Source organism: Piliocolobus tephrosceles, chromosome 6 (assembly GCF_002776525.5).
Source record: "Piliocolobus tephrosceles isolate RC106 chromosome 6, ASM277652v3, whole genome shotgun sequence".
Lineage (NCBI taxonomy): Eukaryota > Metazoa > Chordata > Mammalia > Primates > Cercopithecidae > Piliocolobus > Piliocolobus tephrosceles.
Genome location: NC_045439.1, coordinates 146,462,686 through 146,480,278, shown reverse-complemented (window position 1 = coordinate 146,480,278; position 17,593 = coordinate 146,462,686). Strand labels below are relative to the sequence as shown.

The following is a 17,593-nucleotide window of genomic DNA, read 5'->3' as shown; positions in this document are numbered from 1 at the left end:
GTTTATGAAATAAGACACTCTTGCTCCCTCCCTTCTTCCCCTTTTAAAAACTCACATAAGGCACTAAAGGCCTGAAATGTTAGTGTTGAATTGTACTAGAAAAGTGCGTTAGAAGTTTAGCAAGGGCCAGGGCTATTTTTGCCTCTAGTTTCTTGTTTACTACATCACAGAGAAATACTAAATTTAAAATCCATTACAGATAGATTCTGACTTACTCACTTGGAAAACCAATTTAAAAAGCAATAAAAAACAGTAGAAACAGAAAAAAGTCTATTTTACAGTTTTCTGTGGGTGGGGAATACCTGTATTTTTCTTGGATTTACCATTTATGACATGTTTTGAATAATGAGGGTGAAAATTATATATACAACTATTTGTTTAAAAACAAGAGCACTGTTTGCCTAGGAGGGCAAATTTGGGAAGTCTACAAACATGACAATGTCCTTTTCTTTAATTTTTAATTTTTTTTGTGGAGACAGAGTCTTGCTATGTTTTCCAGGCTAGTCTCGAACTCCTGGTCTCAAGTGATCCTCCTTCCTCAGCCTCCCACAGTGCTAAGATCACAGGCATGTGTTACCACGCCCAGCCACAAATATGACAGTTTAATAACTTTATCTCCCTGTAGTGCAATTAACAGATTAACAGCGGCCTTTTTTTCCCTATATAACCTTCTTAAAATTTTTTTACAATGAGCATTTATTCAAAATAGTAAATGTTGGCAAGAATTTAGAAGAACTGGAACTCTCATACAATCCTGGTGGGAATATAAAATGGTATAAACAATTTTGGGCTGGGCATGATGGCTCACACCTGTAATCTGAGCACTTTGGGAGGTCAAGGCAGGCGGATCACTTGAGACCAGAAGTATGAGACCAGCCTGGTCAACATGGTGAAACCTTGTCTCCACTAAAAATACAAAAATTAGCTGGGTATGGTGGTGGGCATCTGTAACCCCAACTGCTCAGGAGGCTGAGGCAGGAGAATCACTTTAAGCTGGGAGGCAGAGGTTGCAGTGAGCTGAGATTGCACCACCATACTCCAGCCTGGGCAACAGAGCAAGATTCTGTCTCAAAAAAAAAAAAAAAAAAAAAGGGAAAACACTTTGACAGCTCTTTATAAAGTTAAACATACACTGGCCATTAGATCCAGCCACTCCACCCAAGATATTTCCCCAAGAGAAAACGAAATCATATGTCTATACAAAGACTTGGACATTAATGTTTACAGCACTTTTATTTGTGATAGCTGAAACTAGAAACGATCCAACACACATCAACAGGTAAATGAATAAACCCACTGGAGTATATATCCATACAATGAAATATTATCATCAACAAATAAGGAAAAAACTGTTGATACATGTAACATGGATGAAATAATCATGGTAAGTAAAATAAGTCAGACAGAAAAGAGCATATACTATATGATTCTGTTTATATAAAACTCCAGAAAAGGCAAACTATAATCTATATGACAGAGAGTAGATGAGTCGTTTCTAGAGGGAAAGGAGATCATCTAAACATGAGGAAACTTTCGGGTTGATGGATATGTTAATTATCTAGAGTTTGATGATGATTTCACAGTTATATTTTAGAACTTATTGTATACTTTAAGTGTAATTTATTGTATATGGATTATAAATATTTAAAAGGACATAGCCAGGGAGGTGGAGCAAGATGGCTGAATAGAAGACTCCACTAATCCTGCTCCCTGCAGGATCACCATATTGAGTAACTATCCACACAAAAAAAGCACCTTCATAAGAACGAAAAATCAAGTGAGCAATCACAGTACCTGGTTTTAACTTCATATCACTGAAAGAGGAACTGAAGAGGGTAAGACAGTCTTAAATTGCTAAATGCTGTCTCTCTCCCATTCCCCGGCAGCAGCCACCTAGCGTGGAGACAGAATCTGTGCTTCTGGGAGAAGAAGAGTGCAGTGATTATCAGACTTTGCATTGGAACTCAAGTGCTGCCCCAGTCATAGCACAAATCGACACTAGGAAGAACTCACCCAGGGCCCACGGAGGGATCATTCAGACCAGCCTAGCTGGAAGCCAATCATCCATCTCAGCAGTGGGAACCTGAGTTCCAGTAAGTCTCACCACCATGGGCTGAAGTGCTCTGAGGTTCTACATAAACTTGAAAGGCAGTCTAGGCCACAAGGATTGCAATTCCTGGGCAAGTCCTGGTGCTGTGCTGGGCTCAGAGCCAGTGAATGGGGGGTACACAACCTAGTGAGACACCAGCTGGGATGGCCAAGGGATTGCTTGCACCACCCCTCTCCCAACCCCAGGCAGCGGAGCTCAAAGCTCAGAGAGAGACTTCTTTCCTCTGCTTGAGAAGAGGAGAGGGAAGAACAAAGATGACTTTGTCTTGCATCTTGGATACCAGCTCAGCTGCAGTAGGACAGAGCACCAGGCAGAGTCCTGAGGCCCACATTCCAGGCCATAGCTCCAAGCTGACATGTCTAGCCACACCCTGGGCCAGAAGGGAACCTGCTGCCTTGAAGGGAAGGACCAGTCCTGGCAGGATTCCTCCCCAGCTGACTAACGAGCCCTTTGGCCCTGAATAATCAGAAGTAGCCAGGTAGTACTTATCATGGGCTTTGGGTGAGACTCAGAGACATGCAGGCTTCAGGTATGACCCAGCACATTCCAGCTGTGGCGGCTATGGGGAGAAATTCCTTCTGCTTGAGAAAAGAAGAGGAAAGAGTAAAGGTGACTTGGCCACTGTGGGGTTAGAATACGAAGTGGGCTCTTAGGATCTCTGATTCCAGGCTTTGGCTCTTAGATAGCATTTCTGGACCTGCTCTGGGCCAGAGGGGAGCCCACTTCCCTGAAGGGTGAGTCCCAGGCTGGGCAGCATTCACCACAAGCTTACTGAAGAGCCCTTGGGCCTTGAGTATACATCAGCAGTAGCCAGACAGTACCCATCACAGGCCTGGGGTGGAAGTGGCCATGGGAAGAGAATTCTCAGCTTGTGGAAGGGGGAGGGAAAAGTGGGAAGGACTTTGTCTTGTGGCTTGGGTGCCAGTTCAGCTGCAGTACAATCGAGTACCAAGTAGATTCCTAACTTTTCTCATTAGGCCTAGCTCCTGGAAGGCATCTCTGGATTCACCCCAGGCTGGGGGGAACTTGCCACCCTGAAGAGGACATAAGCTTGGCTGGCTTTGCCACCTGCTGATTTTAGAGCCATAGGGCCTTGCATGAACATAGGTAGTAGCCAGGGAGTGGTTACCATAGGCCTTAGGCAAGACCCAGTACTGTGCTGGCTTCACCTCTGACCCTGCACAGTCCCAGTAGTGGTGGTCACAGGGGTGTTTGTGTCACTTCTCCCCCAGCTCCAGGCAGCTGATCACAGAAAGACAGACTTTGTTTGGGGGAAAGAAGGGAAGACAATAAGAGTCTCTGCCCGGTAATCCAGAGAATTCTTCCAGATATTATCCAAGACCACCAAGGCAGTGCCTCCATGAGTAATCAGTGTTAACTTGTCAGCAGTTTAAAATAATGAGTGATAAGATATTATCTGCAAACATCATGGTGACCTCAAATCAAAAAACATACAACAGACTATGAAAGAGCCACAGCATTTCTATGCTTGGTGTGCCCTCTAATGCAGATACAGCTGCGTTGACCAAAAACTTAGATCACAACACCCACGTTCCTTTGAATTCCTGAAAAGCCTTCCAAAGAAGGACAGATACAAACAGCCCAGACTGCGAAGACTATGATAAATATTTAACTCAGACACTGATGAACATCCACAAGCATCAGGACCAGCCAGGAAAACATGACCTCATCAAATGAACTAAATAAGGCACCAGGGACCAATCCTAGAGAAACAGAGATATGTGACCTTTGAAACAGAATTCAAAATAGCTGTTTTGGCCAGGCACAGTGGCTCACACCTGTAATCCCAACATCTTGGGAGGCCAAGGTGGGTAGATCACTTGAGCTCAGGAGTTCAAACCAGCCTGGCCAACATGGTGAAACCCTATCTCTACTAAAAATACAAAAATTAGCTGGGTGTGTTGGGGTGTGCCTGTAACCCCAGCTACTCAGGAGGCTGAGGCAGGAGAATTGCTTAAACTTGGGAGGTGAAGATTCAGTGAGCCGTGATTGCACCACTACACTCCAGCCTGGGCAACAGAGCAAGACTCTGTCCAAAAAAAAAAAAAAAAAAAACTATTTTGAGGAAACTCAAAGAAAGTAAAGCTAACACAGAGAAGGAATTCAGAACCCTGTCATATAACTTTAACAAAGAGACTGAAATAACTAAAAAGAATCAAGCAAAAATTACGGAGTTAAAAAATGAAACTGACATACTCAGGGATGCATCAGAGTCTCTTACCAGTAGAACTGATCAAGTGGAAGAAAGAATTAGTGAGCTTGAAGACAGGCTATTTGAAAATATAATCAGAAGAGACAAAAGAAACAAGAATAAAAAAGAATGAAGCATGCCTACAAGATCTAGAAAATAGCTTCAAAACGGCAAATTTAAGAGCTATTGGCTGCAGCCAAGCGTGGTGGCTCACGCCTGTAATCCCGGCACTTTGGGAGGCTGAGGTGGGCAGATCATGCAGTCAGGACTTTGAGACCAGCCTGACCAACATCGTGAAAGCCCATCTCTACTAAAATACAAAAATTAGCTGGGCGAGGCAGCAGGTGCCTGTAATCCCAGCCACTCTGGAGGCTGACGCAGAAGAATTGCTTGAACCTGGGAGGTGGAGGCTGCAGTGAACCAAGATCACACCACTGCACTCCAGCCTGGGCAACAGATTGAGACTCTGTCTCAAAAAGGAAAAAAAAAAAAAAACTTATTGGCCTTAAAGAGGAGGTAGAGAGAGAGATGGGGTAGAAAGTTTATTCAAAGGGATAGTAACAAAGAGCTTCCCAAACCTAGGGAAAGATATCAATATTCAAGTATATGAAGGTTATACAACACCAAACAAATTCAACCCAAAGAAGACTACCTCAAAACATTTAATAAACAAACTCCCAAGGTCAAGAATACAGAAAGGATGCTAAAAGCAGCAACAGAAAATAAACAAATAACATACCAGTTATTTGGAGCTCCAGTATGTCTGGCAGCAGACTTTCCAGTGGAAACCTTACAGGCCAGGGAAGACTAGCATGGCATATTTAAAGTGCTGAAGGAAAAAATATTTTATCCTAGAATAGTGTATCTGGTGAAAATATCCTTGAAGTATGAAGGAGAAACAAAGACTTTCCTAGACAAACAAAAGTTGAGGGGTTTCATCAACACTAGACCTGTCCTACAAGAAATGCTGAAGGGAGTTCTTTAATCTGAAAGAAAAGGACATTAATGAGCAATGAAAAATAATTTGAAGGTGTAAAACTCACTGGTAATTAGAAGTACACAGGAAAAAAACAGAATATTATAACACTGTAATCATGGTATGTAAACTACTGATATCTCAAGTGGAAAGACAAAAAGGTAAACCAGTCAAAACTAATAACTATAACAACTTTTCAAGATATAGACAGTACAATATGACATAAACACAAACAACAAAGAATTAAAAGGAATGGGACAAAGTTAAAGTGTAGAGTTTTATTAATTTTTTCTTTGCTTCTTTATTTATGTGATCAGTGGTAAGTTGTCATTGTTTTAAAATAATGGGTTATGTTGTGAATATGTCAAAAAATAATAAAATGAAATAATGGGATATAAAATATTAAATGCAAGCCTTATGGTAACCTGAAATAAAAAAGCATACAACAGGGGCCAGGAGTGGTGGCTCCCACCTGTAATCCTAGCACTTTGGGAGGCCGAAGCAGGCAGATGGCTTGAGCTCAGGAGTTTGAAACTAGCCTGGAAAACACAGTGAAAGTACTGTCTCTACAAAAGTGCTTGTCTCTACAAAAAAAAAAAAAAAAAAAAAAAAAAAAAATTAGCCAGGCATAGTGACACTCACCTGTGTTCCCAACTACTTGGGAGGCTAAGGTAGGTGGATCACTTGAGCCTGAAAGGCAGAGGTTGCAGTGAGCCAAGACTGCACCACTGCACTCTAGCCTGGGTGACAAAGTGAGACTCCCATCCCCCCCCCAAAAAAAAAATCCCCAGAACAACATACAAGAGATATACAAAAAGTAAAAAGCAAGAAATTTTTAAATACTACCAGAGAAAATCACTTTCACAGAAAGGAAGACAGGAAGGAAGAAGGAGGGAACAGAGGACCACAAAACAACTAGAAAACAAGTAACAAAATGGCAAGAGTAAGTCCTTACTTATCAATAATAATATTGAATCTAAATGGACTAAACTCTCCATTCAAAAGACATAGAGTAGCTGAATGGATTTAAAAAAAATACAGAAGCACACTTCACCCATAAAGACACACATAGACTAAAATAAAGGGATGGAAAAATATATTCCATTCCAATGGAAACCAAAAAGGATGATGAATAGCTATACTTACATCAGACAAAATAGATTTCAAGACAAAAACTATAAAAAGAGACAAAGAAGGTCATTATATAATGAAAAGAGGTTAATTTGGCAACAGTATATAACAATTGTAAAAATATATGCACTCCAACTGGAGCACCCAGATATATAAAGTAAATATTATTAGAGCTAAAGAGAGAGGACCCAGTACAATAATAGCTGGAGACGTCAACACCCCACTTTCAGCATTGGACAGATCGTCCAGACCAAAAATCAACAAAGAAACATCAGACTTAATCTGCACTATTGATCAAATGACTCTAATAGATTTTTTTTTTTTTTTTGAGAGGGAGTCTTGCTCTGTTGTCCAGGCTGGAGTGCAGTGGCACAATCTCAGCTCACTGCAAGCTCCACCTCCCAGGTTCACACCATTCTCCTGCCTCAGCCTCCCGAGTAACTGGGACTACAGGTGCCCACCACCATGCCTGGCTAATTTTTTGTATTTTTAGTAGAGACAGGGCTTCACCGTGTTAGCCAGGATGGTCTTGATCTCCTGACCTCATGATCTGCCCACTTTGGCCTCCCAGAGTGCTGGGGTTACAGGCATGAGCCACCACGCCTGGTCAGATATAATAGATATTTACAGAACATTTTATCCAATGGCTACAGAATACCCATTCTTCTCCTCAGCACATGGATCATTCTCAAGGATAGACCATATGTTAGGTCACAAAATAAGTCTTAAAAAATTGAAATTATATCAAATATCTTCTCTGACCACAATGGAAAAAAACTAGAAATCAATAACAAGAGGAATTTTTGAAACTGTACAAATACATGGAAATTAAACAGTGTGCTCCTACATGACTGTGGGTCAACAAATTAAGGAGGACATTTTTTTAAATTCTGGAAACAAATGATAATGGAAACACAACATACCAAAACCTATGGAATACAGAAAAGGCAGTAATAAGAAGAAAGTCTATAGCTATAAGCACCTACATTAAAAAAAAAAAAAAAAAAAAAAACAGAAAAACTTCAAATAAACAACATAATGATGCATTTCAAAGAACTAGAAAAGCAAGAGCAAGCCAAACCCAAAATTAATAGAAGAAAAGAAATAATAAAGATGAGAGCAAATGAAATTGAAATGAAGAAAACAATACAAAAGATCAACAAAAAGAAAAGTTTTTTTAAAGACAAAAATCAACAAATCTTTAGCCAGATTCACTAAGAAAAAAAAGAGAGAAGACTCATATAAATAAAATCAGAGATGAAAAAGGAGACATTACAACCAACATCACAGAAATTCAAAGGATCATTAGAGTCTACTATGAGCAACTACATGCCAATAAATTGGAAAACCTAGAAGAAATGGATAAATTCTGAGACACATACAACCTACCAAGATTGAACCTTGAAGAAATCCAAAACCAGAACAGACCAATAACAAGTAACAAATAAAAGCCCAGGACTCTATGGCTTCACTGCTAAACGTTACTAAACATATGAAGAAGAACTAATACCAACTGATAGAGTTTCAATATAGGTCCCTACCCAAATCTCATGTTGAATTGTAATCCCTAGTATTGGAGGTGGGGCCTGGTGATAGGTGTTTGGGTCATGGGGGCAGATCCCTCATGGCTTGGTGCTGTCCTTGCGATAGTGAGTGCATTCTTGAGAGATCTGGTTGTTGGTAAAATGTGACACCTCCCCTCGCCACCTCTTGTTCCCACTCTTACCATGTGAAGTGCCTGGCACCCTTCTGCCATGAGTAAAAGCTCCCTAAGGTCTCCCCAGTAGCTGAGCAGAGGCCAGCACCATACCATGTTTGTACAGCCTACAGACCATAAGCCAATTAAAAGTCTTTTCTTTGTAAATTTTCCAGCCTCATGTATTTCTCTCTCTCTCTCTTATTATTATTATTTTTTTTTTGGAGACAGGGTCTCACTCTGTCACCCAGGCTGGAGGGCAGTGGTGCAATCTCAGCTCACTGCAACCTCTGCCCCCTGGGTTCAAGCAATTCTTGTGCCTCAGCTTCCTGAGTAGCTAAAAGAACAGGTGTGCACCACCACACCTGGCTAATTTTCATATTTTTAGTAGAGATGGGGTTTCACCATGTTAGCCAGGCTGGTCTCAAACTCCTGGCCTCAAGTGATCTGCCTGCCTCAGCCTCCCAAAGTGCTGGGATTACAGGCATGAGCCACCATGCCCAGCCTCAGTTATTTCTTTATAGCAATGCAAGAAAGACCCAAAACACCAACCCTACACAAACTATTCTGAAAAATAGAGGAAGAGGGAGTGTTTTCAAACTCATTCTACGTGGCCGGTATTACCTTGATGCCAAAACTAGACAGGCACATTTAAAAAAAAAAACAGACATCGACCGCCTAAGAGTCGCGCTGTAAGAAGCAACAACCTTCTCCTCCTCGTCTCCGCCATCTGCTCGGCAGTCGCGAAGCAGCAACCATGCGTGAGTGCATCTCCATCCATGTTGGCCAGGCTGGTGTCCAGATTGGCAATGCCTGCTGGGAGCTCTACTGCCTGGAACATGGCATCCAGCCCGATGGTCAGATGCCAAGTGACAAGACCATTGGGGGAGGAGATGATTCCTTCAACACCTTCTTCAGTGAGACGGGCGCTGGCAAGCATGTGCCCCGGGCCGTGTTTGTAGACCTAGAACCTACTGTCATTGATGAAGTTCGCACTGGCACCTACCGCCAGCTCTTCCACCCTGAGCAGCTCATCACAGGCAAGGAAGATGCTGCCAATAACTATGCCCGAGGGCACTACACCATTGGCAAGGAGATCATTGACCTTGTGTTGGACCGAATTCGCAAGCTGGCTGACCAATGCACCGGTCTTCAGGGCTTCTTGGTTTTCCACAGCTTTGGTGGGGGAACTGGTTCTGGGTTCACCTCCCTGCTCATGGAACGTCTCTCAGTTGATTATGGCAAGAAGTCCAAGCTGGAGTTCTCCATTTACCCAGCACCCCAGGTTTCCACAGCTGTAGTTGAGCCCTACAACTCCATCCTCACCACCCACACCACCCTGGAGCACTCTGATTGTGCCTTCATGGTAGACAATGAGGCCATCTATGACATCTGTCGTAGAAACCTTGATATTGAGCGTCCAACCTATACTAACCTGAATAGGTTAATAGGTCAGATTGTGTCCTCCATCACTGCTTCCCTGAGATTTGATGGAGCCCTGAATGTTGACCTGACAGAATTCCAGACCAACCTGGTGCCCTACCCCCGCATCCACTTCCCTCTGGCCACATACGCCCCTGTCATCTCTGCTGAGAAAGCCTACCATGAACAGCTTTCTGTAGCAGAGATCACCAATGCTTGCTTTGAGCCAGCCAACCAGATGGTGAAATGTGACCCTCGCCATGGTAAATACATGGCTTGCTGCCTGTTGTACCGTGGTGATGTGGTTCCCAAAGATGTCAATGCTGCCATTGCCACCATCAAGACCAAGCGTACCATCCAGTTTGTGGATTGGTGCCCCACTGGCTTCAAGGTTGGCATCAACTACCAGCCTCCCACTGTGGTGCCTGGTGGAGACCTGGCCAAGGTTCAGAGAGCTGTGTGCATGCTGAGCAACACCACAGCCATTGCCGAGGCCTGGGCTCGCCTGGACCACAAGTTTGACCTGATGTATGCCAAGCGTGCCTTTGTTCACTGGTATGTGGGTGAGGGGATGGAGGAAGGCGAGTTCTCTGAGGCCCGTGAAGACATGGCTGCCCTTGAGAAGGATTATGAGGAGGTTGGTGTGGATTCTGTTGAAGGAGAGGGTGAGGAAGAAGGAGAGGAATACTAAAGTTAAAATGTCACAAAGGTGCTGCTTTTACAGGGAAGCTTATTCTGTTTTAAACGTTGAAAAGTTGTGGTCTGATCAGTTAATTTGTATGTAGCAGTGTATGCTCTTATATACAATTACTGACCTATGCTCTAAAACATGAATGCTTTGTTACAGACCCAAGCTGTCCATTTCTGTGATGAGTTTTGAATAAAGTATTCCCTGTCTTAAAAAAAAAAAAAAAAAAAAAACAACAACAACAACAAAAAAAAACTACAGGCAAATATCCCTGATGCAAAAATCCTCAGCAACATACTAGCACACTGAATTCAACAACACATTAAAGTGACTATTCATCTCATCTGCAGTATCTTTCCAGTGGAAAAAAAAATCATTCATCATGCATCCAAGCATCCCAGAGACGCAAGGATGGTTCAACATACACAAATCAATCAATGTGATACATCATATCAACAGAATGAAGGGCAAAAACCATATGATCATTTCAATTGATGCTGAAAAAACAGTTGATAAAATTCAACATCCCTTCATGATTAAAAACCCCTCAAAAACTGGGCACATAAGGAACGTACCTCAACACAATAAAAGCTCAATACAATAAAAGCTCAACACAATAAAAGACAAACCTACAGTTAGTATCATAGTGAATTAAGGGAAAACCTAAATCCTTTTCTCAAAGATCTGGAACATGACAAAGATGCCCACTTTCGCCACTATTATTCAAAATAGTACTGGAAGTCCTAGCTAGAGCAATCAGACAAGAGAAAGAAATAAAGAGCATCCAAACTGGAAAAGAAGAAGTCAAATTATCCTTATTTGCAGATGATATGATCTTATATTTGGAAAAACCTAAAGACTCCACCAAAAAACTATTAGAACTGATAAATTCAGTAAAGTTGGAGGATACAAAGTCAACATAAAGACCAGGCGTGGTGGCTCACAGCTATAATCCCAGCACTTTGGGAGGCTGAGGTGGGCAGATCATTTCAGGTCAGGAGTTCAAGACCAGTGTGGCCAACATGGTGAAACCCCGTCTCTACTAAAAATACAAAAATTAGCCGGGTGTGGTGGCACATACCTGTAGTCTCAGTTACTCGGGAGGCTGAGGCAAGAGAATCACTTGAACCCAGGAGGCAGAGGTTGCCATGAGCCAAGATCACGCCACTGCACTCCAGCCTGGGTGACAAAGTGAGGCTCCATCTCAAAAAAAAGAAAAAAAGAAAAAAAAGAAAAAGAAAATCAACATATAATCATTTGTTTTATAAATAATATTAAATATCTAATATTAAATACCTTCTTAACCAAGAAGTAAAAGATCTCTACAATGATAACTATAAAACACTGATGAAAGAAATTGAAGAGGACACAAAAAAATGGAAAGATATTCCATGTTCGTGGATTGGGAGACTCAATATGTTAAAATATCCATACTGCCTAAAGCAATCCACAGATTCAATGTAAACCCTATCAAAATACCAATTACATTCTTCACAGAAATGGAAAAAAAAAATCCTAAAATTTATATGGAACCACAAAAGACCCAGAACAGCCAAAACTATCTTAAGCAAAAAGAACAAAACTGGAAGAATCACATTACCTGACTTCAAATTATACTACAAAGCTATAGTAACCCAAAGAGCATGATACTGGCATAAAAACAGACACATAAACCGATGAAACATAATAGAGAACCCAGAAACATCTACAGTAAACTTATTTTCAACAAAGTTGTCAAAAACCTACATTGGAGAAAGGACACTCTCTTCAGTAAATGGTGCTGGGAAAACTGGATATCCATATGCAGAAGAATGAAACTAGACCACTATCTCTCACTCTCGCCACATACAAAACTCAAAGAAAAATGGAATAAAGACTTAAATCTGGCTGGGCATGGTGGCTCACACCTGTAATCCTGGCACTTTGGGAGGCCAAGGTGGGTGGATCACTTGACCAGGAGTTTGAGACCAGCCTGGCCAACATGGTAAAACCCTGTCTCTACTAAAAATCCAAAAATTAGCTGGGCATGTTGATGCACACCTGTAATCCCAGCTACTCAGGAGACTGGGGCATGGGAATTGCTTTAAGCTGGGAGGCGGAAATTGTAGTCAGCTGAAACTACTGCACTCTAGCCTGGGTGACATAGTAAGACCCTGTCTCAGAAAATAAAAAGACTTAAATCTAAGACCTCAAGCTATGAAACTGCTAAAAGAAAACATTGGGGAAACTCTCCAGGACATTAGACTGGGCAAAAATTTATTGAGTAATACCCTTAAAAGCTTCTGCACAGCAAAGGAAACAAACAACAAAGAGAAGAGACAGCCCACAGAATGGGAGCAAATATTTACAAACAAATCCATTTCACAAGGATTAATAATAAAAATATATAATAAGCTCAAACAACTCTATAGGAAAAAATCTACTAATCCAATTTTTAAAATGGCAAAAGATCTGAAGAGGCATTTCTCAAAAGAAGACATACAAATGGCAAACAGGTATCTGAGAAGGTGCTCACCATCATTGATCATCAGACAAATGCAAATCAAAACTACAATGAGGTAGCACTTCACCCTCATTAAAATGGTTTTTATCCAAAAGACAGATGATAACGAATGCTGGTGAGGATGTGGAGAAAAGGGGAACCCTCATACACTGTTGGTGGGAATGGAAATTAGTATACCCACTATGGAGAACAGCTTGGAGGTTCCTCAAAAAACTAAAAACAGAGCTACCATATGATCCAGCAATCCTACTCCTAGGTATATACTCAAAAGAAAGAAAATCAGTATATCGAAGAGATATCTGCATTTTCATGTTTATTGCAGCACTATTCAAAATAGTCAAGATTTGGAAGCAACCTAAGCGTCCATCAACAGATGAATGGATAAAGAACATGTGGTACACATACACAATGGAGTGTGTTTGGCCATCATAAAGGGTGAATTCTTATCATTTGCAGCAATATGGATGGAACTGGAGGTCATTATGTTAAGTAAAGTAAGCCAGGCATAGAAAGACAAGGTTTGTATGTTCTTCTTTGTGGGAGCTAAAAATTAAAGCAACTGAATTCATGGAAATAGAGAGTAGAATAATGGTTACGAGAGGCTGGGAAGAGTAGTGGGGGGAGGGAGAAGGAGAAATGGTTAATGGACACAAAAATATAATTAGATAGAATGAGCCGGGCGCGGTGGCGCAAGCCTGTAATCCCAGCACTTTGGGAGGCTGAGGCGGGCGGATCACGAGGTCAGGAGATCGAGACCATCCTGGCTAACATGGTGAAACCCCATCTCTACTAAAAATACAAAAATCTAGCCGGGCGAGGTGGCGGGCGCCTGTAGTCCCAGCTACTCCGGAGGCTGAGGCAGGAGAATGGCGTAAAGCCGGGAGGCGGAGCTTGCAGTGAGCTGAGATCCGGCCACTGCACTCCAGCCCCGGGGACAGAGCAAGATTCCGTCTCAAAAAAAAAAAAAAATTAGATAGAATGAATGAGATCTGGTATTTGATAGCACAACAGGGTGACTAGTGTCAACACTTTATTGTATAGTAAAAATAACTAAAAGGGTATAATTGGATTATTTGTAGCACAAAGAAAGGATAAATGCTTGGGGTAAGGGATACACCATTTTCCCTGATGTGATTATTATACCTGTATCAAAATATCTCATATACTTCATATATATATACACATACACACATACATATACACACACGAAGTATATATATATATACACACACACACACCCCCACTATATACCCGTGAAAATTAAAATTAAAAAAATTTAAAGAGAGAAAATAAAAATTAAAAAAAAACAAAAGGACAAAGCCAGGCATGCTGGTATGCACCCATAGACCCAGCTACTTAGGAGGCTGAAGCAGAAGGATCACTTGAGCCCATGAGTTCGTGACCAGCCTAGGCAACATAGCAAGAGCCCCATCTCAATTTTTAAAAATAATATTAAAAAATAAAGTGGGAAAGCTGCTGACCCAAACTACACAACAATCTAGAAGGTAGGTGTTATTTCCTTTACAGATAAGGAGACTGAGATGCAGAGAGGTAAGATACTTCCCATGATTTCACTGAGCTGGGATTCAAATCTTGGTCTGGTGGATTCCAAAGGCCTCAATCTTTCCGCTAGAAAATAACTCTGGGCACTTTCCGAGAAGGGATCCATAAGAAGTAATTGGGAGGCTTTGGAGACCAGGGCAAGAATAGAAGCAAATAAGAAGGTGAGGGGGGAGGTAGCTACAGAGCAACCAGCACCAAGATGTGAAGCAAATGAGAAGGTGAGGGGAAGTAGATACACAGGAACCAGCACTAAGATGTGTAATGTTATTTTTTTAAACTGACATTTACTGTTTTCCATTTATAAAAGTAATATATGCACATGATGGAAAATTGGAACATACTAAAAACTATAAAGAAGAAAATTAAGGTTGGTCCAAGTACAGTGGTGTTTACAACTAATTCATCACAGTCACAGATTTCTTTGTTCCTTCTCCACTTCCACTGCTTCACTTGATTCGTCAAAAAGGAGAAGAAGAAAGAAGAAGGAGGGAAAAGAAGGAGGAAGAAGAAAGAAAAAGAAGGAAGTACAGTGAGTAGGAGGAAGAAGAAAGAAGAAAAGGGAGGAGGAGGAGGAAAAGGAGGAGGAGGAAGAAGGAGGAGGAGGAGGAGAAAAAGAAGAAGAAAGGAGGAGGAGGAGGAGATAGTTAAAACAAAACCATTGTTAAATGGTATAATTTAAGGAGTTTGAAGATTGCTATCTGCTCCAAAGTACCTCCTGGTTAAATGTTTTGGAACTCAAAATCCTCAATTTTATGTGTTAATTCTTTTAAATTCAGCAAATTTTGGTTGAGGGAAGGCTTTGTGGCAAATGTAAGTACTTATAAGGAATTCAAAGCAGAAAACGCCAGACCCTGCCCACCAGGAGATTCCAATCTGTAATTAAAATCAGCCCAATAATTAATCTATGAGCGACTACCTAAGATGTTCAGCCTGACTGACTTTTCAGATTTGAGAGCTGTTGCATAATGGGCAACAGGCCCAAAACAAATAGAACACAAAAAGGGAGATTTTTTTTTTTAATTGGCAGTTACTAAGTCAGACGCCATACCTTGGAGGGGGAAAAAAATCTCCCAAGATCCATATGCGGCAAGTACTATTATGTTTATTTGAGGGAGAATGAATGGAAAGACAAAAGTTGAGAGTTAAATTATCCGGTAGGCAGAGAACCTGTCTCACAGGCTTGTGTGTAACCATTGCAGTCTATCAGATGCCAATTTATTTTTACTGGGAAAATTACATAAACTTGATATAAAAAAATCAAGTAGTACAGAAATATAAAAATCCTAATTTCTCCCAAATCCTCTCCCAGTAATAACCACAGTTTTAAATGTATTATTCATCCTTAATTATAAGCCCACTAAAAGCATAAAAGGAATGAGAGGTAGCATCACCTGTCAGCTTGGATGCAGAAATGGATTAGGTAAACGTTGAAGCCAAAATCTCTTAATTGTGTGGGAGTAGTAGGATAGACTCAGAATTTTCCCTGGGGAAAATTATACCCAGTTACTAAATTACTGGCATAGCCTCCTTTAGGGATGTTTTCCCTTGTAGGTACAGTACTTGGCGCTTCATCTCAGTTCCTACTTAAAACTGCGGAATTCTAACCTGGATATTTTCTATTTTGCCTTGAATTCCATGCAGCACTATTAAAAATCAACATTCTCCTCCAAATATTCTTTTTCCCTTTTGACAAATGCTTCTCAGCCATAGCTTCCCACTTTCCAGTTTGTGGAGCTGACACTTGCCTCTGGCCAGTTAGTGTGGGGTCCTTTCTGGCTGCCCCCTGACACTATTAGACCTGCTTCCAATCAGGTGCTCTCAGAGAGTACGCTGGTGGTTTGGATCTTTCTGAATTCTTCCCCTAAAACAACTGTGAGGAAACCAGGAAGAATTATTTGGTAAAGAATCAGAAATTTGAAACAAAATAAACAGCACAAAATGGTAAGAGAGGTGTCCACAGATCCATCATAGACACAGAAGGAGCAGGCAAGGCCACAGGAGTAAACAGAACTTGGTGGGCTTGTGACTGTTTTTGTTTTTGTTTTGAGTTTAGGAGTCGAGGCTTAATAGGCAAAAGAAAGAGAAAAGAAAACAGCTCTTTCTCTGGTGAGAGATAGGGAACTTCTGAGGAAAAGGCCGGCTGACAGCCGATGCCCCGGATTTTATAGTCAGGCTTTAGGAGGCAGTGTCTGATTTACGCAGGGCTCACAGATTGGTTCCATCAGGTATGACATGTACAGAGCATGGCAGGAAGGCTGGCCAGCCCACCCTAATCTTGCTATGCAGATGAACTTTCCCCTTGGCCGGCTCCATCTCGTCTGTCCATACTGTACAAGTGGCTGACAGAGAGAAGGGAAGATGGAGCCACCATCTTGAACATGATTGGCACAACTGCGGGCATCTATGTCTGCAGCTCAATTTTACAGGCTGCTCTTTGTTAGAAAGGAAAATAATTTGGGGCTGCTTTTCATTAAAAGGAAAACTTCTATACCCTAATTAATTTCTTCTTAACTCCTGTATCATTCCCTCCTCTGGAGTGGTAACCCTAACTGCTTTTTTTTTTTTTTGAGACAGAGTCTCGCTCTGTCACCTGGCTGGAGTGCAATGGTGTGATCTTGGCTCACTGCAACCTCCACCACCCAAGTTCAAGTGATTCTCCTGCCTCAGCCTCCCAAGTAGCTGGGACTACAGGCACGTGCCAACAAGCCCAGCTAATTTTTTTGTATTTTTAGTAGAGACCAGGTTTCACCATGTTGGCCAGGATGATCTCCCTAACTGCTTTTAGGGGGTGTTGGACGACAACTCTTTCTAGTCACTTCATGCTGAAAAGGGGCATTGTATGGGCAACAGCAGCTAAGGCTCCTCCTGGGGTTGATCTAAGGGTCCTCGGAAGATAGGCATGTCAATGCTTGGTTCTGTCTGCAGCACTATTTGGAGTTTGATTGCTGTCAGCCATTCCAATGGGTCGTAACAGTGGTTTGCCTCCACCAGATGTTGCCATCCCTTTTTGTTTCTTCCAAGGTGCAGGTCATCACTTGATTCACAGGAATAAGCAGGGTTAGTGTAAAATGTAGGCAAAAGCTTGTAAGTTTCCTTAACTCGTTTCGATGAATGCTGTACTTTGGTATCCTGGATGAGGTCCTCAATAAGAAGTGGCTATATTGACTGGGGTAAATACTCAGGGTTTGTCGTCTCATGCCAGGAAAATTTAGGAGACAGACACACACAGGGAGTTTAGGAGCAGAAGTTTAATAGGCAAAATAAAAAGGAAAACAGCTCTCTCTCTACTGAC

At 41.6% G+C, this 17,593-nt stretch overlaps 3 protein-coding genes across 3 annotated transcripts in view; 2 read left to right on the top strand and 1 right to left on the bottom strand.

The window, feature by feature from the left end:
• Positions 1 to 17,593, bottom strand: part of RTF1 (RTF1 homolog, Paf1/RNA polymerase II complex component) — a 236,534-nt gene that overhangs the window by 135,653 nt on the left and 83,288 nt on the right. The window lies entirely within an intron of this gene.
• The window catches only part of PATL2 (PAT1 homolog 2), a 49,271-nt gene that overhangs the window by 1,347 nt on the left and 30,331 nt on the right, over positions 1 to 17,593 (top strand). The window contains exon 2 of the mRNA XM_023196358.2: positions 1,887 to 2,093. The gene's annotated coding sequence lies outside the window, so the exon portion shown is untranslated. The remainder of the gene's footprint in view (positions 1 to 1,886; positions 2,094 to 17,593) is intronic.
• Positions 8,608 to 10,451, top strand: LOC111529485 (tubulin alpha-1A chain). The gene has a single exon (XM_023196363.3). The coding sequence runs from the start codon at positions 8,883 to 8,885 to the stop codon at positions 10,236 to 10,238; it is 1,356 nt and encodes a 451-aa protein (XP_023052131.1). The 5' UTR covers positions 8,608 to 8,882; the 3' UTR covers positions 10,239 to 10,451.

What these genes read in the sequence shown, in the direction of transcription:
- LOC111529485 (XM_023196363.3), top strand. Translation starts at nt 8,883, where the DNA reads ATGCGTGAGTGCATCTCCATCCATGTTGGCCAGGCTGGTGTCCAGATT.